Here is a 24,312-nt window from a genome sequence, read left to right on the forward strand (position 1 = left end):
TTTCTTTTTTGCTTATGTGGTGCTGAGGAATCGAACCCAGGGCCTCATGCATGCAAGGCAAGCGCTCTACCACTGAGCCACCTTCCCAGCCCCCTATTTTATTTTTTTAAGTAATTAATTAATTAGGATTTTTGCTCGTCCTGTGCTTGAACTTGGGGCCTGTATACTGTCTTTGAGCCTATTTGTCTTCAAGGCTAGTGCTCTACTATTTGAGCCATAGCTCCACTTCCAGCCTTTTCTGTGTAGTTTATTGTAGATAAGAGTCTCATGGACTTCCTGCCTGGGTTGGCTTTGAACCATGATCCTCAGAAATCAGTCTCCTGAGTAGCTACAGGTATGAGCCACCAGTGCCCAGCCAAGACACATATTTTATTTTGTTTTCTGCACATATGGGTATATATTAGTATAGTGACCATGACTTGCACTTCTATTGACCACACAGTATAGAATCCTAAACATGTAGTGATCAACAAGAATAAAATAGATTGATTCATATAGATACCCTCTTTTTCCATGATGGGGATCAAACCCAGGGTCTGTATATGCTAGATTAATACTCTACCTCTGAGCTATATGCCCAGTCTCCTGTGTAGCTATCTTTTAAGGCAAGACTATTTTACCTGATTTAGAATTTGGCAACCTACAATCTACTTCCTGCTTCTGTGGATTTGCCTATTGTGCATGCTGCATACAAACAAACATCACACACTATAGGACCTTTTATGTCTGCCTAATTTCACTTAGCAGAACATTTTCAAGGTTGAGCATGTTGTAGCTTGTATTGATTCAATACTTTTATGGCTAAATGATATTCTACTGTACGACATATCACTCTTAAAAACATTTGTTGTGTGGTAGGCATGGTGGCACCTGTCTGTAATTCCAGCACTTAGGAGGCTGAGGCAGAAGATTCTCAGGATTGAGCCAGCTTGAGCTACATAGATGGTCTTGGGCTATGTAACATAACTGCCTCAAAAAACAAAAGAACCAAAGAGGAAAAAAACTATTTCACCAAAGAAACTGACAAAAAGAACATTTGTTCATCAGCGGATGGCATCTTTTGGCCATTATGACTAATGCTGCTATGAATATTCATATACAAGTTCTGTGTGAATTTGTGTTTAATTCTCTTGGGAATATACATCACTTTGAGAGAAACTGCCAAACTGTTTTTTCCTTACTCTATTTTTAAGCTGCTATTTTATTTTAGATTCAATTTTCAGCCCATTGTTTTAAGTTTTGAGAATGTCCTTCTTTACATGGATTTGCTTGCTATTTTCTTTACTTCCTGCCTTCTGTCACTGCCAGGCTTAAGCCTCTTATTCTCTTATAAATAATATCAGCTCTTTTTTCTTCAGTAAGATAACCTCTGTCTCTGCATATTTATCTCTTTTCTATTTAGCAAATCTAATTTTTTTCAATTAATTTATTATCTGCATTATCTTTCTTTCCCATGACAAATTTAAGAGAACTTTATTATCAAAAGGTGGCTTTTCTAAAAGCTTTCTGTAAGTGGGAAAGGGAGCATCTGCAGTACATATTCCAGTATTAGACCCATTGTATCTGTGTAGCTTTCCTTCCCTAAACACCCAGCCCCAAGGTACCATGAATATAATATTAGTAATGGCTCTGCCAGCCTGCTGGAAGCAAGCACTCAACAAGAGAAAGATCTTGCCATTCAAGCATAGCTCCCACTTGCTTCCTTTATTTTGCTTGCATTATAAAAGCAATTGTGACATGTAAATGTTAGGAAAGAAAGCAAAGAGCCAGGCATGGACTCAGCTAGAGGTAGGAGGATTGCAACTCTGAGGCCAAATTGGGCTACATAGTGAGATTCTGTTTTAAAAATCCAAACCAAGGGGTTGGGTGCAGTGGCACATACCTATAATTACAGCTATTTTTTTTTTTTGGTGGGGTCAGGGGTTGGTCTGGGCTGGGAGGATCATGATTTGAAGCCAACCTGAGCAAAAAACTGGTGAGACTCCCCTTCTCTACCAGTAGCTGGGTGTGGAGGCTGTATCTGTCATCCTAGCTAAGTGGGAAACAAAATTAGAAAGATTGTCAACCAGGCTGGTCTGAGTATAAATGCAATACATTGTTTAAAGAGTAATTGAGAAAAGCTGGGCGCCAGTGGCTCACACCTGTAATCCTCTAAGGAGGCTGAGATCTAAAGTTCAAGCCTCATGCTCCTCTCCCACCCCCCCCCAAAAGAAATTGAAAAGCAAAAAGGACTGGGGATATGACCAAGTGGTAGAGCATCTGCCTAGCAAGTATGAGGCCCTAAACCTCCAATACCACAAAAACCAAACAACAAAAAAAAGCAAAAACATAAAGAAAGGTTAAAAAGAGGAGGAAAATACCGAAATCTGGCTAGCCGGGGAAGAGGTCAGTAGAAGAGTACTAGGCCCTGGGTTCAGTCCTCAGAGCCATTAAAAAGAAAAGAAAGCTGGGTATGATGGCTTACTTCTGAGGTTCCAGCTATTCAGTGAGAAGTGTGATTTTGCTTTGATGTCAGCCCAGTTAAAAGGTCAACAAGACCTAATCTTAGTCTATATACTGGGTAGGAGGGTATATGCCTGGTCCTAGCTATGTGGAGGGCTGTATGGACTATGCTCTCAGGCTGGATCCAGGCAAAAATGCAAGACCCTATCTAAAACAATAACCAAAACAAAACTAGCCATACAACGGACAGGGGTCTCATATCTAAAATATACCTGGAACTCAAACAATTAAATCCCCCAACAACAAATCCTCAAAGAAACAACTGCCCAATAAATAAGTGGGCTAAAGACTTACAGAGAAACTTCTCTGAAGAGGAAATAAGAATGGGCAATAGACACATGAAGAAATGCTCACCTCTCTAGCCATAAAAGAAATGCAAATCAAAACCTCCTCACCCCAGTTAGAATGGCTATAATCAAGAACTCTAATAACAACAGATGCTAGAGGGGATGGACAGAAGGGAACCCTACTGCATTGTTGGTGGGAGTGTAAAATTGTTCAACCACTTTGGAAAGCAGTATGGAGGTTCTTCAAAAGAGTCCACATAGAGCTCCCCTATGACCCAGCAATCCCACTTTTGGGCATTTACCCAAATGATCACAAAGAAGACCATACTAAAGCTACCAGCCCAACTATGTTTATTGCAGCATTATTTACCATAGCTAATATATGGAACCAACCCAGATGCCCCTCAGTAGATCAATGGATCAAGAAAATGTGGTATATATACACAATGGAATTCTATGCCTCCATCAGAAAGAATGACATTGCCCCATTTGTTAGGAAATGGAAAGACTTGGAAAAAATTATATTAAGTGAAGTAAACCAGGCTCAAAGAAAATAGGTCCCATGGTTTCCCTTATTTGCAATAACAAGTATATGTCTGAGACAAGCAGAAACAGTCAGATAAATTGATGTTAGGTGAAAATGAATCCCAAGATAAGGACTCAAATGGTTTTTATTTTTTGCTATTGTTTCTAACATATTTATAAGATGATTTCTATGTTGCTTTGTATGTCCCTCCCCCATGGTATAGCCCCTGTTTCCACTGGGTTTGATGTTGGTATAATTTGTGGAGGGGGAGGGAAAAAACAAATCCTTTAAATAGGAATACAGGTGGACCCATTGCAATAAAGAGATGTACAAGAGCTTATGTGGAGAAGCAAACTTAACAACTTTGGCCCACAGGGAGGTATGGGAAAGGATGGGAAGGGGAAACAAAGGAGGAGGCAACAATGCTTGATAAAAAAATATACTCATTACCTTGCTCATGTAATTGTAATCCCTCTGTATGTTATTTTCACCATAAAAAATTTACAATTACTATTCAATAATTCATATCTAATGAACCATAAAAACAAAACAAAACAAAAAACCCCCAACCAAAGAAAACAAATCAGAAAAGTCTAAACAAATCAGATGAGTCTAAAACAATTAAATGATCATCAGTTTAAAACACAAAAGCCCATTTGCTTTATGCATTTGAAAAAGCCTACCAAGTAACAACTATTTGCCAAGATAATGAATTCACTTCAGCATTAAAAAATTAACTAAGTTACTAAGCCCACATCACCTGTCAATTCAACCTGGTAGTTTGCTTGAGTATCATTGCTCTCTGAGTTTTGTGTTTCTAAAATAAACATCCACGGATCCATCTGCTGAAGTGGAGCAGAGGCAGAGTGGAAGAATCTCTCAGGGCTTGGGGCAGGATAGTCAAGCTGGCCACAGAAGAGATGGACAGATGGAGCCAGGGCCATGTCTGTCTGACTACTTCTGTTTCCATGGAGAGATTGTCAGTATGTTGGTAAGGGTTGTTCAGTGAGGAAGAGCTCATGGCTCCTCTTCTAGGAAGGAGATAGCACCTGGGTCCAAGGAGAATGGAAATTGTCGATGGGGGGCCTGGCTGTTACTTTATAATGCCCCTTTTCTTTTGACATGAAAGTAGATCAAAGACTGTAAGAATTAGTACAGTGCAAGACTGTGTTCTCGTTACTTGTTTTTCCTACCTCCTGGCAACAGCTGGCAAAGGTGTATGTAGTGTGACAGTCAGACTTTGGCATGGACACAGTGAAGATATGGACATGTCCATCACCACAATACTCTCTCCCATTACTCTGTAAGAGACATACCCTCTTCCCTTCCTTAGCTGGGACAACCATTAATCTGCCTTCCATTCCTATGGTTCTGTGATTTCAAGAAATGAACTCCAAGAAATGGAAACAAAAGGTTTTTCTTTTCCCTTTGTTGCTGCTTTTGTTTTCTTAAATTTTTGTCTTGTTTGTAAGTTTATCTGTCTTGGGAGGGGGTCCGAGAGCACAGAAAGGGTGGGACAAAGGATGAACAAAGGCAGTAATGGTACTAGACCCTATGTTGAAAATGAACTATACAACTTGTGGGTGAGGATAGAAGGGAAAAACAGGGAAAGAGTGAGGGAAGAGGTGACACTGTTCAAAAGAAATTGTACTCATTACCTGCTTTATGTAATGTAACCCCTCTGTTCATCACCTTTATAATAACAATTATATATATATATATATTAATGAGCAATTCAGGGGAGAACTCAAATGAAGAACTAACTCATAGTCCAACAAAATAAACACCAGGAAAAGAGTATGAGAAAGAGATGGGGTCAGCTCAAGGGCCTAGGGGGGGCGTGGAGATGAATGATGAGAGATGGGTGGGGAGAATGTGGTTATAAAATTCAATGCAAAAATTAAGAAAATAGAGGGAATGGAAGTGGTTGGGAGAGATGAGGGAGAACTATGGAAGAATTGACACGGATCAAGATGCATTGTATTCCTAAACTGTTGAATGGCACTCTTTTGTACCAATACTTAAAGATAATTAAAAAAAAACTTAAAAAAGAACAATGCAGATATGAAATCATGTGCCTATCTGGGGATGGCCTTTTCATTCTGTGTAATTCTCTCAACATTCATGCAGACTGTTGTATGAATCCAGCCTTGGCTTCTTTTTATTGTGGAGTATTTGCTCATGCAATGGACCTACTATAGTTTTTTATTTTGTCTGTTGATAGACAAATGGATTGTTTCCAGCTTTAGGCTATTACAAATAAGGCTGCTATAAACATTTGTGTACAGATTTTAGAGTGAACCTGTTTTAACTTTTCTGGGATAAATGCCAAAGTGTAATTACTAGGTCATATGGTAGTGTGCATCCAATTTTTTTTTCCTCCTTTAGAAAAATCAGAGTAAGTTAATTGGATAAAGGAGTTTTATTGTGCTATTTATAGACATATAATATACTTTGATCAAATTCTCTGTATTACTTTTTCTTAACTCCCTTCCTCTCCTATTAAAGAGTTTTAAGCACTTCATTATCTTATTTTCATGAACATGTATACTATGCTTCTTTAATATTTACCCTGTCATCATCTACTTTCCTTCTTTTCCCACTGACTGGTCCCTCCCCAAAGTCCCCATTTTACAATCATGAATGTCTAATTTTAAGAGATAGACAATTCTCTTTAACAGCAGATCTACCATTTACATTTGTCCCTACAATGGGTGAGTGACCCACAGATTCATGTTACTATGGCAAATTTGCATTGATTATCTTTCAAGTATTAAATCAGGCTGTATCCTGAAATTGACCATGGTGCATATTTTTCCTTTGCTACATTGTTAAATTTTATGTGCTAATATTCTTTTTTTTTTGGGTCCGGTCGTGGGCCTGAACTCTGGGCCTGGGCTCTGTCCCTCAGCTCTTCAGCTCAAGGCTAGCGCTCTACCACTTGAGCCACAGCGCCACTTCTGGCTTTTTTCTTTTTTGCTTATGTGGTGCTGAGGAATCGAACCCAGGGCCTCATGCATTAAAGGCAAGGGCTCTACCACTGAGCCACCTTCCCAGCCCTTATGTACTAATACTCTAAAGATGTTTTCATTTTCATGAAGGATGTTGGTTTGCAGTTTTCCTATTTATTGTACTGTATGGTTTTGTTATCTGAGTTCGTAAGATGAATTGATGTAAAACTTCTCCTTAAACATTTGGCAGAATTTCCAGTCAAATCTTGTGAGCCTTGAGATATCGCCTTTTGGGAATTTAAAAATGATGAAGTTAATCTTCTTAATCATTATTTGGATTTTTTTTATCATAATAGGGGTGATACTGTTTTTGTTTTTCAAATAATTGGCCCATTTTTCTAAGTTGTCTAGTCAGTACTTGTGGAGTTATTCATAATATTTTCTTTGCAGTCTGCCGGGTCTGTGGTAATAGTCTCGTCTTCATTCTTAATTTTGGTATTTTTGCATCTTCTGTCTTTTTTTTTTTTTGTCTTTCATGGCAGAATTTGGCCAATTTTTCTTTTATCTTTAATAGAACTAGCTTTTTGTTACATTGGTTTTTTCAAATGATTTTTAAATGTTCAATTCCATTATACTTTACATTCCTTCATTTTCCTTGCTTTGGCTTTATTTTCTATACTCTTCATATTCTTTTTGAGAGAGGAACAACTTAGATTGTTGTATAAAGACTTTTCTTCAGATTCAACATACATTTAGGGCTATGAATTTCTCTTTCAGCACTGCTTTCACTTTAGCCATTCCAGATAACATATGCTATACATTATATATACATATGTACATAAATATATAGTTGGATTTCAATATAGTTATAGAATACACTGTATGATTTCAATTATTTTACATTTGTTGAAGTTTTTGTCTAGTACATGTTCACTAGGCAGTTGAAAAAGAATGTGGATTGATCTATACATGTCTATTAGATAATGCTTGTGTTAAGTATTGTGTTTTTTTTTCTGTATTTTGTTTTTTCTGGTCATGAGGCCTGAACTCTGGGCCTGGATGCTGTCCTTCAGCTTCAGCTCAAGGCTGCACTTTACCACTTTAGCCACAGTGCCACTTGCGGCTTTTTCTGCTTATGTGGTACTGAGGAATCGAACCCAGGGCTTCATGCATGCAAGGCAAACATTCTACCACTGAGCCACCTTCCCAGCCCATGTTAAGTATTTTAAATTCTTTTTGATCCTCCTCTCCACTCCCTTCTTCTCCTGTATCCTCTCTTCCCTTCCCTTTTCTTCTCTTCTTTCTTTTTGGACCAGTACCAAGGTCCAAACTTAGGGCTTTGCAATTGTTCTACCACTTAAGTCATGCCACCAGCCCTGCTTTTTGCTGGTTATTTTGGAGATGGGAGTCTCATAGACTTTCTGCCTAGGCTAGCCTCACATTGTTATCCTCTAGAGCTCAGCCACCTGAGCAGTTAGTATTATAGGCACAGGCTCCTTGTTGGTTTTAATTTGTGTGTGTGTGTGTGTAGATTATTTAAAAATACTAAGTTTTTGATGTTAGTACTAACATTGATTTTATTAAGTGCATGTTTTATATGCCAAATACTCTGATAACTCTTTTACTTACATGGTAACACTCAATCCTCTCAAAAAGTCAGTGTGTCACATCGTGTTCTTAGCTCATTTTGCTGAGGTTCATGAAGTTAAGTGACTTGTCCTAAAGATTACACAGCTAGAAAGAGGTGGAGCTGGCATACTGGGTCAGGGTGTGTATGTGGGGGTGGGGGTGGGAGGTGGGTGGGGGTGGGTGTGTAAGCACTATGCCACCTGCTGTTCTATTGGGATCCTAGAAGGGTTGATAAAAGGTCTTCCAGTTCACATTTAAGTAAGGATGCAAAACATCACCGAGGTGGTTGTAGTAGGCACCTGAACATGTGGTAGGAAGCTTCAAAGATGGACCTAGTGATTTCCCTTTCATCACATCCACACTCTGTGCTATCCTTTTCTCTAGAGCTTTGTTATGAAGATTTCTGTCTTAGGACTGATCTTTCTTATTCTCTCCCTCACATGCTTAAGGGGGGTCCTCACGGGTTATGTTGTATGCTATCCTAAGGATATGACTGTATGGCACTGGCCCACAGCCAGTGAGGTCCTCCAACAGCTGCATGAAGGAGCTGGGAAGCTCCAATTCTGCCTCAAGTTATAACATTTCATAAATATGCCATGTGAGAGACCTCAAGCCAGAGATACTCAGCTAAGCTGCATCTGGATTGATGACCCACAGAAGTGATGATCAGTGTTTGTTGTTTTAAACTGTTGAATTTTTTGAAAACACAAGAAAAGGAAAGAGAAAAAGACACACACACACACACACACACACACACACACACACACACACACACAAACAGGGATTTAAAAAAGAAAACAGAAGCCACCAGTGGCTCATATCTCTCATCCTACCTACTCAGGATGCTGAGATCTAAATCATGCTTTGAAGCCTGTCTGGGCAGAAAAGCCTCTGAGACTTGCATCTTGAATTAGCCACCAAAAAGCAGAAGTGGAGGTGTGTCTTAGTGGGAGAGCACCAGCTGGGGATGAAAAAGCGAGGCCCCATGTTAAAGCCTCAGTACTGGCACACAAAAAATAAAAATCAAAAAAACTTGCCAACAAAGGAGATCTGTTCTGCTCATGTATCTCTGGAAGACCATCATCTCTCACATGATTCAGGATCCAGAAGGCAAATGCAGCAGGAACTTAGGAGTCTCTTGGACTCTCGGTAGGCACACATTTCCAGAGAGGACATTGAAATCAGATAAGAGCGAGGAGCTAGTTATAGAATGGGGAAGAACCTGTGGAAAGGGCATTGGTGGCAAGAGCCCTCTTGGAGCAGCCACCCCTGGAAGACAGGGGAGTTAACAAAAGGACCAAGTCAGTGCCAACCAGGTGATGTACGGATACCTGTCTGTTTTAAACTTATTTAAATCCCCATCATCCCAATTTCCTCTGCTTCTAATACCACCATCAGGGGGAATGGGAGCTTTGAAACCAGATAAAACCTTGTGTTTTGTGTGTGTGTATGTGGGTATGTGTGTGTTACAGGCATGCAATGTATAAATATTAGGTGGGTGTAGTCATTTCTACCACCTGGCTATCACATCTTGGAAGTCCCATTGCTCCTGCAAAGACATTTCAGGGACAGACTTCTAGGCCTCCCTTTCCTATTTCTGATTGTGGTCCTGACTCACATGGGAAAATGTAAGTGATTATAACCAGAGAGAGCAAAAGAGGTACAGAGAGAGTAGCAGAGACAGACATGCTTTGATTCACCAGCACATGTGAAGTTTCTGTTGGCGTTTCTTGTTTCTTTCTTTTATCCATGGTGGTACGAGGGACCAAACCCAGGTCCTACAAGCTTATCAGTCAAGCACTACCATTGCTGAGACACATCTCCATCCTGACTGGGGCTTCTTGTTCTTGCTCGAAAAGCAACTGTCTTTAGGTGGCAGTCATCATGCTTGCTACTTCCTTGTCCTGTGGTTTATGTTTGTCCTTCTCTTCATGTGAAATTCAGCTCAGGTTACAGGGATGTTACATATGGCTAGAAGCTTATGCTCTGTACACATCCAGGTGGTCCCATTCACATTCTATGAAAGGTCACTACCCAAATCTTTCCACATCATTACCATTGGATGCATGTCCTACCCATTCATTAACATGAATCAGAACATCTCTTCAGTACTATAGAGAGGTCCTCATGCTGGTGATTTGTCAGTGAACAAGACAGAGTTTCTGGCCTTTGAGTTGATATAGGAATAGCACTAATGGTGAGTATACCAACAAGGCAAGTTCAGATTTTGAAAACAAAAAGAGAGATGTTACATATCTTATGGATGAACCTGAGCTGGAATTCTTTGGAGTTACATTCTAAAATCCTCCCATAATACACAGAACTGTATTGTACAGACAAAGCTCTTCTGAATTTAACCATTTTCTTCTTTTCATCCAAACATAAAACAGTAGATATTATGTTGTTAGGTAAAATTGAGTATTTGATACAAATTAATAGAGTGAACAGTTTCTTATGAACTTTTGTATTTTTTAAAGCAGGATGAAACATAAAGAGAATCTGAATCATTCAATCATCTGAGCAGGGATGGAAATATGTTTTAGACCATTTTGTTATATAACACCTATGAAATTAAGGATACTTTTGGGAGTTTGATAGTGGCAGAGAGAATTGTTAAACAATACATGGTTTACTCTTGTAAAGCATATTTTCTAACACCCGGGAGAGTCTTCAAAGTCACACAGCGACATAGGGCACATCATCTCCCCACAGAATACAGTGAAATATAGCTGAAATGTATTCAGATATATTGTGGGTCATTAATGGTTTCTTATAAGTACAGGACTACAGAAATGTGCAGGCTGCCTTCTAAGATCCTCATTTCCTTAGACTCTTTCATAACAAGGAGTTGGTTTTCTTTTAAGAACTTTTACATTTTCAAAACAACTCAAATTAAACTATAACCAAATAAAAGTCATTCCATTCTTGACAATGTGCAGATAAGTATCAGATGTGGAGGTACGGTCCCATTTTTGGTCTAAAGGGGGGACTCTATTGGAGTTTGTCTATAAAGGGAACTTATCATATCAGCTCTGAGGGCTCAGGATTCAAACAAAACATCTGAAAATGGATCACTGCTATAATGATTACAAAAGAAAGCTGAAGTAGAGAATGATATATGCACCGATACTCAAGATCATCTGGTTCTATGTCACAACAAGATATTATAGGGGGCACAATGTAACCTCTTGTTCACCTCTGTATTGGTATGGTCTACATGTGATATCATCTTCAGGGGGAAGTCAAGTGATATCGGACTTTCTGAGCTGTGTACAGTATAGGAAATTGTTTTAATTATATTTTCAGACTTTTGTCATGTATCTGTTGTTATGATTGGTCTATAATTTGTCACAAATTCAGAAAGGCTCTAGAATCCAGCTTCTTTCTCTTTAACTAAGTGAGCACACATAAACAAAAGCCTCCCTACCTCTGAGGACAGAAGTGAAGAGAAACTGAGCAAGGCTTTTTGGAGTTCTTCTGAATTAAGAAAGTAGCCCACAAAAATCAAGATTTTGTTATCATTCAATCATGAATTGCTGGGTTTAGATTCCTACTTTGTTCCTTAAGCAGAGTGAAAACATGAACTGACTAGCTGAAATGGACATCGTGAAAGGGTTTAACTTACTTCTCTGACAAACCACTGACAAAAGGCAGGACCAATCCATTCTCTTGCATGGATACCACAATCCATCCAGACAGCTCTTTTGTAAGCTTGTGACTTCCTGCCCAGCTGAAAACAAGAGCATTTGTAGTGACCTATTCAGACTTTTAGTTTAAGCATCACTGACCAGTAGCATTTAATAAGGTTTCAACATAATTCTTCACTGTAGTTGAGTTCATCAGGTAATGCATAAAAATCATAGATATTTTCTATCTACTTTGGAAGTCAAGGCTTGTTTATAAAACAGTAAAATTACTCCCCTAATTGCAGCCAGAAGACTTGAAAATACACAAGTAATATTCCATCTCCATTTTAATTGTATATGACCACTGAGTAAAAAGCTAGATTCCGTCCCCTCCTATCCTACAACTTTTTAAACTCCGCTTTTGAACTCAGGGACTTACTGTTGTTTGGCAGAGGTTTTACCAATTGAGCCATTCCTGCAGCCTGTTTTGCTTTTGGTTGTTTTTCAATAGGATCTCATATCTTTGCCTGGGCTGGCCTCAGATGGTGATCTTCATATCTATGCCTCTATGGTTAGGATTACAGGTGTGAGGCACCACAACTAGCTTATTATTATCTTTGGATAGGTTCTCTCTAATTTTTTGCACAGGCTGACCCAGAACCATAATTCTTCTAGCTCTGCCTCCCAAGCAGCTGGGATTATAAGTGTGAGCCACTGGACCTGACAGGAAATAAATTCAAAAGTCAGACGTTCTCTTAACCCTGGTGAATCAGAGATGAAAAGAGATTTTGCACATTAGTGGCAAAGGTAGACAAATAGGAAACCAGACAATTTATGATAATAAATATTGGGATTCTGGTTGTTGTGTCAAATGTTCTTAAGGGAATAAACAGAGGTTTCTCAGAAGAACACGTGTTTGAGAAGATGGGAAGCTTTTCTGGCAGACATGTTGGAGGAAGCCACCTCAGGTCTGAAAGAGAATCCAAAGATGCCATATTGGAGGAAATGTTCTGTGCTTTGAGGAAGAGACAGCACATGAAGTTGAATACAGAGGCAGAACACAGGAAGTCCTGGATACTACATACAAGAGATCAGGCTGCATCCCCTATTCTAGAAGGCTTGTGTGTGTGTGTGTGTGTGCATATATGTACATGCTTAGAGAGCTCACACTGTCAGCAGTGTATTGAATGGACTAGAGACAAAAGTGTAAAGAAGTGCAGTGTGGAGGCCACTTTTGAACTAGTCCAGGGAGTACACAGAAGTAAGCAGTACACAGAAGTAAGAGATGAGGTTAAACCAATCTGAAAGAATTGTGAGTTTTTGGTGCTACTAATTATAATAAGGAAGAGGAATTTCAGATGATATTCCATGTGCTTTATTGGGAGGGTAGAGATGGAATCCTGAGCCTAAGGTGCTTTTGTGAATACCCATGTGAGAATGTCTAGCAGGAGTGGGATGGGCGCTGGGTTCATGCTTGTAACACTAGCTAGTTAGGAGGCTGAGCTCCAAAGGGTTGGTATTTAAAGCTAGTCCAGAAAGAAAAATACCCAAGACTCCATCTCCAGTTAAAGCTTGGCTTGAGGCATGGCTCAAGTGGTAGAGTGCCAGCTGAGCAAGCAAGCTGAACAAACATAAGGCCCTAACAATCACCACCATCATCACCACTACCACTACTACCACCATTACCACTGCTACCACCACCTCCACCACAAAGCTCCAGAGTGATCTATAACTAGATAGAAGGATTTGGAAAGATCGTTGAAACTATGGAGCAGGTGTTCTCAACTTGGGAGTGCTTGTGGAGTTTAAGCAGAGTTGAGGGTGGAATCCTGAGGAATCAGAACCCAAGGAAAGAATAGGAAGGGGGCACCAAGAAATGAGACCTGCAGGGAGGGCCAGAAAGCAGGACAAGAATTATCTAGGAGTTATTATTGACCTTGGCAAGAAGAATTGTTAAGAAGTTATGGGGACAACAGTCAGTGAGCCAAGTCTGAATGGAGGATAAGCAAGTAGGGACAGTATGGATATATATCAGTAGAAGTTTGGTTAAGAAGAGATGGCAAACAGCAAGTCAGCAGCGGAAGAGAACTCAGCACCAAGGAAGGACATAATGAATACTTTCTTCCGCAGTTATATGATTTTGCATTGTCCATCTTAAGTAGTACCAATTCACAAGTAATTTGTACCAATAATACTGAGTATTTTACATATTCCCTTCAATAAGGAATAACAACAAGTATGACTCAAAAATACAATGCCCTTTTTTCCTTTGTGCTGCTACTGAAGCTTGAACTTAGGGATTACATTTTTGTTTGGCCTTTTTTTCCCCCCTCAAAATTGGTGCTCTATCAGTCCAGTCACAATTCCATTTCTGATGTTTTGGTGGTTAATTGGAGATAAGAATCTCCAAGACTTTCCTACTCTGGCTGGTTCTGAACCTTGATCCTCAGATCTCAGCCTCCTGAATAGTTAATATTTCAGGATTGAGGCACAGGACCTGGCTTTTTTTTCTTTCTTATCAGATAAAAGCCAGGTGTGGTGGCTTAAGCTCATAATCAAAGCTAGTCAAGAGTTAGAAGTTGGGAGGACTGTGGTTTAAAGGCAACCCGTGCATAAAAGTTAGTGAGATCCTCATCTCAATAAAAAAAAGCTGGATTTGGTGGCAGGTGCCTGTCATTCCAGCTATGTGGGAGGTATAAATAGCAAGATTGGGCAGGCAGAATATGTGAGACCTTACCCAAAAGGTAAGCATAGAAAAAAAGGGCTGGAGATTTGGGTAAGTGGTAAAGCCAATATATATATATATATATATATGCATGCAATATAGCAATGTAATATAATATCATATATATTTTATATATGATATATTTACTATCATAGTGAATATATATTTTTAAACTGATATTAATTACATGATGGTAGACAAGCTCATTTCATTTCCCCCATAAATTAAAATTAAAAAAATAAATGTGTTTATTTAGTTAACAAGTTCTTTTTACCTTTAAAATAAAGAGAGCTCTTCCTTCATAGGATCTTCCAATAGAGAACATCTGAATGAGGTCTGAACGAGTGTTATTCAGATGATGCATCCAACACTGAATCTAAAAGCAGAGAAACAAAAACTGTCTCAGACACTCCCAGACCCACGGAGCTTTTACAGAACAAAAGGTAACAGAAAAGACAACGGTGGGTCTTAGAATTCAGAGAACATCCATGGAATAGAAAATCGAGAAGAACCTAATCTTCTATCTTTAATTTTCTTTCGGATACTTAAAATTACATGTCATTTTCTGCCTTCCTAAATAATAGTTCATATCTCCATGTTGTTACTTCTCTAAAGCATACCTTCTCCTACTGTGTATCCTTAACATCCTGATGACAGTGTTTTTCAGAAAATTAATTGATATGTTCTGGTTTCTTTTATGAAAAATCTAAATTGATTTCCATTTATTTCAAGCATTTATGGGGAGAAGAAAAACAAATCAGCTTCTGGCAAACCATTCAAACTACTTGAATGTGTCTCCAAAATTCTGAATATTGTAATTTGCTGCTGACCAGAAAATTCTAAGGAAAAGATGTTCTCTTTTGCACTTCAAGGTTATTCTACAGAACCACATATTGGAGGGCATACTAGAAATACATTTTCCTGAGATGATGACACATTTGCACACACTTAGCTATCATCAGGAAAGGGTATATTTGAGATGGATGAATAAGATGCTTAGGAAGGTGGGAGACATTTCTGACTGAAAAGACATGTAAGGAAGGGAGAAGTGACACAAAACTGTCCCACTGTTCTGTAGTATAAGAGGTTCTGTTCTGAGAAAATATATTTTGAAACATACCCTTGTTTTCTTTTCTTCATATTTTAATTTCATAAATGTATAAACACTTCTATATGCATTTCTACAGCCATGTTTGGAATTTTACTTTTTCAAGGGCATGCTCACAATAATTTGATGTGTGAAATTATCAAAAACATTCCCAACAATCATCATTTCAAGCTTCTAGAAAGTGTAATTGAGACATGGATTATGTGAAAAGGGTTTTCAAGAGTCTTGTTATCAACAAAACCCAAATATTCATTATAATATAAGGGCATCTCATTGGGTTTGAGTCTGGCATTCCTTTGATTGATTCAAGGGAAATATGGAAATGTATGTATTTCTTTATTCTGTCAACAACTTGGAGGACTTGATTTGCCTGCCACTGGGGATGGGAAAGAAAACTTTTCTGCTGTCATGGAACTTTCAGAGTAGAGGATTGAGGACATTAGTTAAACAAACAAGAATATAAGTAAGAACTGTGAAAAGTGTTATACCCATGTGCATTATGGGAGCATGTGATATGCGAAAAGTCAGTGAGCAGAGGGGTTTGATTCATTTTAGGAGAATAGAAAGAGCTACCATCTTGTTTTACCTAAAATTCAGAGGATGACAGTATTGTCAGATGAACCATAAAAGACTTGGTGGTAAGGTTGAGGTAAGCTATGAGCTTCTCAGGTAGATTAAGTAGGCAAAGGTTCTGAGGTATCACTAATGTATCTTGGTCTTTGGGAAGTCTCAACTTTGCAAAGGGAGTAGGGCAAGTATTAACTATGCCTTTCGAGCAAGGCATGGTTCTCAAATTCTTGTTAACTCAAGGCTTTTTAAGGCTCTAATTTTTACCATATGAATTCACTCTTTATTTGTACTTCCCATATTCTTTATATGAGTGAATTGAGCAAAGCAGGTGAATTCAATTTTTTATTATTTTTTTGATAGCAGCAAAGGGTTCACTGGAAGAAATAAATGAATGGATATGTTTGGGCTATGTACATGGGGTCTTCCCAGAGCCCGTGTCTATGTTGTAATGCTTCCTTCTCAATCCCTACACCTGAATGACAAAAATTAACTTAAAAAAGGGTAATAAAAGTTTCTTTGATGTTAGGGAAATGAACCCTAAGATATGTATTCAAATGTTTGTTTTCTTTCATGTGATTGTTTCTAACGCATTTATAAGATTATTTCTTTGTTGCTTTGTATGTCCCTCCCCCACAGTATAACCCCTGCTTTCACTGTATTTGACGTTGGTATAATTTGTGGAGGGGAAGGGGAAAAACAAATCGTTTAAATAGGGATACAGGTGGACCCATTGCAACAATGAGATGTACAAGTTGTTATGTCGAAAACGAACTTTACAACTTTGGTGGTGGTGGGGAGCGGGGAGGATTAGGTGGGGGGGTGAGGGGAGGATGGGAAGGGATGGGAAGGAGAAACAAAGGAGAAATGTACTCATTATCTTGCCCATGTAATTGTAATTGTAACCCCTCTGTACAGTATTTTCACAATAAAAAAAGTTCCTTTGATTACTTCTTCTAAGGAGTGATACACTTCATAATTATATTTAGACAGGGATCTTCTCCTTCTCTGTGTTCCCAAGCTGTTTCCATTTTCCAGAGCTTTCTGAAGATCTCCGATGAGAATCCTGGATTTGAGATAATAGAGATGATGATGAGAAAACAGAAAGAATCCAAAGCCTCCCCCCAAAAATAGGCAGCACCAAAAATAATCACAGTCACAAGGAATGAATAGCTAACAGAGAAGGGCCCCACGTTCCATGATAAGCAAGGAAAAAGGACTACCAAGACTGACATTTCTAAAAATACCAAATGTTGAGAAAACGTTCTTTTTTTTTCTGGAAGTAAAAACGATTAAATACATGGTGTAATGAATGAATTACAGACAGATGTCACCAAATAATAGTAGTGTTATTATCACAGCTACCATTGAGTGAGTAGCTACAACTATGGAACAATGGCCGGGAGTACTTATGTTGAGTTCTTGCGAGGGGCCAGGCACTGCACGATGTATTTTATATGCATGATTTTCATTAATAACTCTGCATAGTGATTCTATTGTAACTTCCATTTTACAAATGGGGAACCTGAGATTCAAGAGAATTAAGCCAGAATCTGAACTTGGAAACGTGAACCCAAATGCCAATCTTGGGACTGTAAGTCCAATGTGATGCCGTGAAAACGGAGCCTCTGCTGTGCCTCCATGCCCGCACTTGACCCTCTTTTCTGCTGTTTCTACCTGTTCATAGTTCTGTCTTCATGGAGACTGTGCTAATCCTAACACCCAGCACAGCTCCCTAAGGCTCTGAAAGAAAAGTGAGAGGAAGGAAGAAGCTACAGTTCTTAAGAGCAAAGTGCAGAAATACTCAGAGCTGGAGCAGCCAAAGTTATCTTGCTTCCCTGATAATAGCAAGAAAGCTAAAAGAAAAGAAGTTTAGTTAGGCAAACTGAAGGCTGAGTACAGGGTAAGGGATCCTGGACTCCTTACAATGGGCTACCTCATCCATCAGTGTTCTTGATGTCATATGACTTAGGTTCAGACTTGTCTTCCTAGTACCCGTGGGTCACTGCTAACTAGAGAACCATATGCCAATAAGGTGGTTAGATGACAAAGAGCCTTGTGCTGATTTTTCTTGGCATGGCAGGAGGCTAAAAAGCTTTGGTTTCATGTTTTATCTTCCAAAAGAACCTGTTGCTTAATGGTATAAGTGTAATTAGAGCATGTAGTAACATTTTAAAAATAACTTTCAAAAATCTACATAAGCCACTTGATGAAAAAGATTATCAAGAATCATATGCATAGTTTTTGGGCCAGGCACCAGTGATACATGCCTGTAATCCTAGATACTCAGGAGGCCGAGAGCTGAGGATTGTAGAAAAGTAGAAAAGTCAGTCCAACTCTTATATCTTACTAAACAGTAAAAAGCCAAAAGTGGATCGATCTGTGGTTCAAGTGGAAGAGTGCTAGGCTGAAGGGCAAAAAGCTAAGGAACAGCTCACAGGCTCTGAGTTCAACCATAGTACCTGCATTTAAAAAACAAAAGCAAAGCCCCAACAACAACAAAACCCTTGGCCAAGGCTTATACCTGTAATCCTATTTAAGAGGTTGAGATCTGAGGATCGCAGCTCAAAGCCAGCCCTGGCATGAAAGCCTATGAGATTCTTATCTCCAATCAGCCATCAAAAAGCTGGAAGTGTAGTTGTGGCTCAAGTGTTAGAGTATAGCTTTGAGCAAAAAAGCTCAGGGGCAACATCTAGTCCCTGCATTGAAGCCCCAGTATGAACAAATACAAAGAAAAAACAAACCATTTTTGGTCTATGATTCAGAAGTCAACTTATTCAGGGGCATGTTGGATGTATGACAGCCCTTTTGAGTTTACTCACTTATTATTTGTTGAGCACTCACTGCACCTAAGCATTGACTGTTCTTTTTGTTTCAGTTTTTTACTTTGCAGTTGGCAACATTTTAGAAATAAGAGGAAGTAAGGCTGAGCCAAGCTAGGTAGGTTTTCTGGTAGCTGCTTGTAGTGGCTCAAAATGTGCATGCAACACTAAGTTGTGAGACACTGTTCATGCCAGTTTTCCTTCTTTCCAAAGAGAGAAAGTTACAGATGGCTAAGTGCACGGGCTGAAGAACTTGACAATACTGCTAAGTCTGGTCTTGAGAGCCAAACCAGCTCTGAAGCTGACTTCCAAACTTCCTTGTGGTGGGAGAGAACCTGAGTAGTCAGAAAGGATGCAGATTTATTAGGAATAGCATGGTCATAAACAGTCCACATATTCTAGCTACTGCACTCAACCTCCAGGTATGTTCTCCTCCCGGGATTATTTCTTTGAGCTACCTTTTCCCTATCCCAGGAAACCACGAGGAGAAAAACAAATTGTACACAAATCTTTGAAAGCTGTCAATCCCCACAAGAATCTCCTTCTCAGTGTCCAACTCAAAATGCCTAGCTACTTTGTTACAGCAGCTCTACCTGATTAATATAGCTCTCTTTTCAGTCATCTAGTCTGCACTCTAATAAAAATTCTAAGAGTCCTACTTTAAATTAAAAAAATAATTGCAATATGGAAGCCCCAACCCCAGTGTCCTGGTCAAGTAATTGATTGGAAACCAGTATATTGATGAGAAAGAAGGCTGTGAGTTGGAATTCCAAAATGGTCTTCTAAGCTGTAGTCGTTTTAGTTCTTTATAGTTAACAAGCGCTCAACCAAGTGGATCCATTTCTGTACTAGTGACAGACCTATTAAAAACGTTCTAAATGATGCCATCACTTAGTACAAAGCTACAGAATAGGAAGAGCCCTCCAGAATGGAAATTTCATTGCCAGTTTTTATAGGCATTTATAACAGAATATTTTTTAATGGCGAAATGGATCATCTCATGGAGACAGGTTGGCTACCTGTGGGCCAGACACCTGGGTCATATTATCTCCACTTTAAAGATCACTATAGTGATATATTATGTTTAGTTATACAGAGTAAATGATACTCTTTTGAAAATACCCTAGGCTATAATAATCAAAGTCAATTAAAATGATGTCTACCTACTGTGTCTACAGAAATTAATTGACTCTTCTATGTTATTATCTTGGGTCCAACAAAACGAATCATTCTAAATACTTGTTCTTCATGAGGAGACACCTGATTTAAAAATACTTCTTTTTTTGACTCAATTCTCTGGGACACAAAGTGTGATATTCCATATCGGGTCTACATGACCTATATTTACTAGCAAAATAGAGACTTGTTAAAAGTAACTGCTATGTTCTTTTCTACTGAACAATAATTAATGAAACATGTACATTGTTATTGGACACCTATAGATATAATTGGCAAGCTCTTTCCTGCCAGGCATTCAAAGACACAGCAATGATGAAAATGTGAGCAATATGAACAATAGTTTTATGCACAGCTGTGATTATGTTCCAGAAACACTGATGAAACCTTTCTACAAAAAGCTTACTGGTACTTTAATAAGGTTGCATGGATCTTTCTGGAAAGGCAATATTTATTTGGGTTAGGGATGTTACTGCCATAATTTTACCCTTTATTCCAGATTTCTAAAGAGCTTAGGATCCTCACCTTTGGCCCCCAATCCCCAAGAGCCAGTAGCTCACCCTAAATCTCCCTAGGCACCATCAGGAACTTGGGGGCCAGCTGTGATAATACAACATGCTATTGAAGTGGGGATAGGTTATGAAACTCATTTACTATCATGCCTCTCAGCTGGCTGTCTCACTATACTCTACCTCCTCTTCCCAGATCCTCCATGGGGCATCTGTTCTCTCCACCCTACCTCCCTTCTCTTGTGTCTCTAGAGTCCCTCTTCCATTGTAAACAACCTTCCTATATCCTTCAGGCTCTTTAGAGAATTCTTCCTTTTCATATCTTTGCTCCATCAGAAATCTTATTTCCTACCTACCATGGGGCCAAAATTGCCCTGGTTCCTTATCCTGCTTCCTCATTAATCTTGTAACTTTCAGAAAGAGTTTGCCCTCCCTTCAGCCTTTTCTAGTTGCTTTCCTCTGACTCCTCACTATGCCTTTCACCTCCAATCTGCATATCAGCCAAGGAAAGGCAAGGCAGCTATGGTCATTCTCTAGTAATTTACTCCTTTCATACTTACCCACAATCTCCACCTAAAAAAAATTCCATTTCAGCCATCCTCTCCTTCACTAGCTTCTGGATCTGTTACCTCTATAAACTTCCTAGCCTAGAGTTTATAACATCCAGTAACCTACATTTTGTTAAAAGTTTCTTCCTTTGTTCCATAATTCCTCCTAGTCTCTTCCCTCCAGGTTAGAATGCATGGATGAATACCTAACCCAGCATCTCACTGGAAGCTTTAGCTTTCTGCCATGCTGTCCTTTCTATGTTCCTAACCTATAAGCTCCCAGCCCTCTATCATTGCTGTATTCCCTTTTCAGTAGCAACTGGTCTTATTTGTTATCACCCTGTTTGTTTTGTTCTTGGTGGCAATTCTTCAACATTTGCTTCTTCACTTTCAGTAGGTATACTTTTTACTATTCCACCTTCAAAAAATAATTACCTTTGATCTCTTTTAATTTATGGACTCTCCTCTCTATCCTCTTAAGTAGTCTTACATTTCTTTCTTTATTCTGAAAGGATGAGGAATTCTTCCACTGTTCAGACCTGCTCTTCCACTTGTGCCCTCTCTCTGGCTTCATCTTCCTCATCTCCCTTCCCATTGGTCCTTCCTTGCAGCCACCGGACATGCCTAAACTTCCCCCTACTTACATAAATCCTAACTCTTCTGAGCAACACCTCTTTGTGGTCTTTTCTTTCTTTCTTTATTCTAACTGCTGAGAACAGAGTCTGTCTTACCTCCCATTCACTTCTGCCTTCCACTCTTAACAGCCGAATCTCACTATGAGTTGTAAGAAAATAATTTCCAATATCAACTATCATTGTAGCACTTAACCCCATGGTCCATTCTCTCGCTGAAATCTTTGACTCTTCTTTCTCTTTTCTACTTACTGTCTTGTACTCCTTCAAAAACCCCTCATAAGCAGGGTACCAGTGGCTCCCGCCTGTAATCCTAGCTACTCAAAAGGCTGAAATCTGAGGATCACAGTTCAAAGCCAGCCTGGGCAGCAAAGTCCATGAGACTCTGATCTCCTGTTAAACACCAGAAAATTGGAAGTGGCGCCGTGGCTCAAGTGGTAGAGCACTTGCCTTGAACTGAGCTGAGGCCCAGAATTCAAGCCCCATGACTGATCAAAAACAACAACAACAACAAAACAACAACAACCCCTCCTAATATCCAAATCTTTTCCAAACTGCCTACTGAGTTTCTCCAAGCTAGAAAATTTGGAGTCTTTTTTTTTTTTTTTTTTTAACTTCTTTTCCAACCTATCTTCTAACCAAGAGGAGAAGTCAGCAGATTTTCCCTAAAAATACTTTTGGGAATGTATGAATCTAGTCTGAAGTCAGGGATTCACCATCCCCTGCCTGGACTGCTATTATTCCTGGTGCCCACAGACTTGTGGCTCTCTTGTTTATATCCTTTTAGGGGCAGCACCATACACAAGAGGTTTGGGATCCTCCCCTGCAATAAGACTTTCCACAATTTTTCCCCTTCCTGTCTTTGTACATCTTTTCTTTCTTCTGCCTGACGTGCTTGGTCCACTACAATAATGCACCACTGTTGTGTTTCTTTGTTGGTTGCATTGCCCCCACTGCCTGCTAGAATTCAAGGTTCATCTTTAGCCTGGCTGACATGACCCCTTGTAGACAGCCTTGTCCTCTCATCAGCCATCTTGGCATGGCCAGGCTGCTATTCTTTCTTCCCACAGAGAAAAGTTCATGCTGACACTGATCACTTCCTAGTCACAGTAAAATGGTATTAGGTTAATAAAATCATGGAAGGTGAATGTATTCACAGTAATTTTCTCAAAATGCAAAACACTGTTGTAAACACTTGATAAATAGTCTGAATGCAAAGATTGTTCTGTTCAATTTAGTACAAATGAATTTTATAGCAAGTGGAAGGGGGTGCTTACTTGTACTGGATGTTAGCTTCCTGTAAGAAGGTTAACAGAGCTCGAGAAGCATTTTGATGAATATGGATGTCAGTAATGGTGCCCTCTGATACATAGGAGATACTGCTGGGCTGCCAAAGGTCCACCTGTAGTGCAGGAACCAACCTATAATTCACATTCAATGTAGGTGGGAAAAATCCATGTCACAATGTCAAATACATTCTCTTGTCAAACACATTTTGGGATTAGAATCAATGTTTAAATGACCAGAGAAAAATTCCTGTATAATCTTGGACTTGCTCTGCATACTTTTTCATACCCATATAGATTTGTTTAATTTTGAAGTAATTGTTTGAAGACTAGTACACTAAAGTTACAAGATAAAGAAGAAAAATGGTAAAAAAATTAGTTTTAAGTATAATTCTGATATTACTTTAAAATTATTTATTGAGCAACATTGATATTTAAAAAGTACTTATGACATAAATATTTGAATAAGTATTTGAAGGGTATAATTATTCTTCATTCTTCCATGCAAGAAAGTTACAGTTATTTCACAGCATTTAACTCATTTATTATGGTGGGGATTGAACTCAGGTCCTCTTCTGTACAAGACAAGCACTCTACCACTGAGCTATACCTCCAAGGCAAAGTTCAGAAACATTCTCTAAGTGGTTGCTCTCCCCAACACCTGCCTTTCTCCAATTCCGACTCAGTCTTCATAATCTATACAATCCTCCCTTTTCAGAAGGTCTTGGTAACTAAGGCAAGTCTCCTGTCATAGTTGCTACAGAACCTTGTGCTTCTTTCATTGTGTCCCTTTCTCTGACCTGAATGTACTCCGGTCAGAGAATTTGTGCATTTGGTTACTTCCCAGAACATACATCGAAGTGCATATAGCACTTCAATCATTGCTTATTATTTGAGTGTGGATTCCCCACCCCCATATTATAAGTTGCTATACATTCACTACATGTTCAGTATTTTGTAGGAGAGCAGGAGTCACATCTGTATCCTTTAGTGTGATCCCAGTCCCTTGACTAGTATTTACACTGCTAGGAGCTCTGGATTCATTGAAAGAATAACAGAACATAGCTGAGAGGGAGGGTAGCCTCATCTTTTCTGGAAGTTAGAGCCACAGTTCCAGTTAGGCACAATTTTAGACTCATCTCTGTCTTTTGATATCAGTTTTGGATGTCCTTCTTCTTGTGTTTTTATTCTTGGTCCTGTAGGAGGATTCTTATCACATAAGATTAATCTCTTATCACGTAAGATTTAGTTACTTTAACTTGACTTGTGTCAGTATGGGCATTCTGTGAGAGCATTCTGAAGATCAAATATACTTTGTGATTCAGGGACGCCAATGTCCAATAATCTATCCTGGAACAGAGTAAACAGGCTTTTATTTTTGGAACAAAGAATGCACCTGTTTTCTTTCAGTCAGCAGA

The 24,312-nt window shown here is 39.1% G+C and overlaps 1 protein-coding gene across 1 annotated transcript in view; it reads right to left on the reverse strand.

Moving 5' to 3' along the window:
• Cpa6 (carboxypeptidase A6) overlaps window positions 1–24,312 on the reverse strand; it is a 274,164-nt gene that overhangs the window by 72,006 nt on the left and 177,846 nt on the right. The window contains exons 3-6 of the mRNA XM_013034477.1: window positions 22,886–23,010; window positions 16,873–16,987; window positions 14,521–14,622; window positions 11,521–11,625 (exon numbers count right to left, since the gene is read on the reverse strand). Coding sequence (XP_012889931.1) covers window positions 11,521–11,625; window positions 14,521–14,622; window positions 16,873–16,987; window positions 22,886–23,010 — 447 coding nt within the window. The remainder of the gene's footprint in view (window positions 1–11,520; window positions 11,626–14,520; window positions 14,623–16,872; window positions 16,988–22,885; window positions 23,011–24,312) is intronic.

The sequence above is a fragment of the Dipodomys ordii genome, unplaced genomic scaffold, assembly GCF_000151885.1.
Source record: "Dipodomys ordii isolate 6190 unplaced genomic scaffold, Dord_2.0 Scaffold190, whole genome shotgun sequence".
NCBI classification, from domain to species: domain Eukaryota; kingdom Metazoa; phylum Chordata; class Mammalia; order Rodentia; family Heteromyidae; genus Dipodomys; species Dipodomys ordii.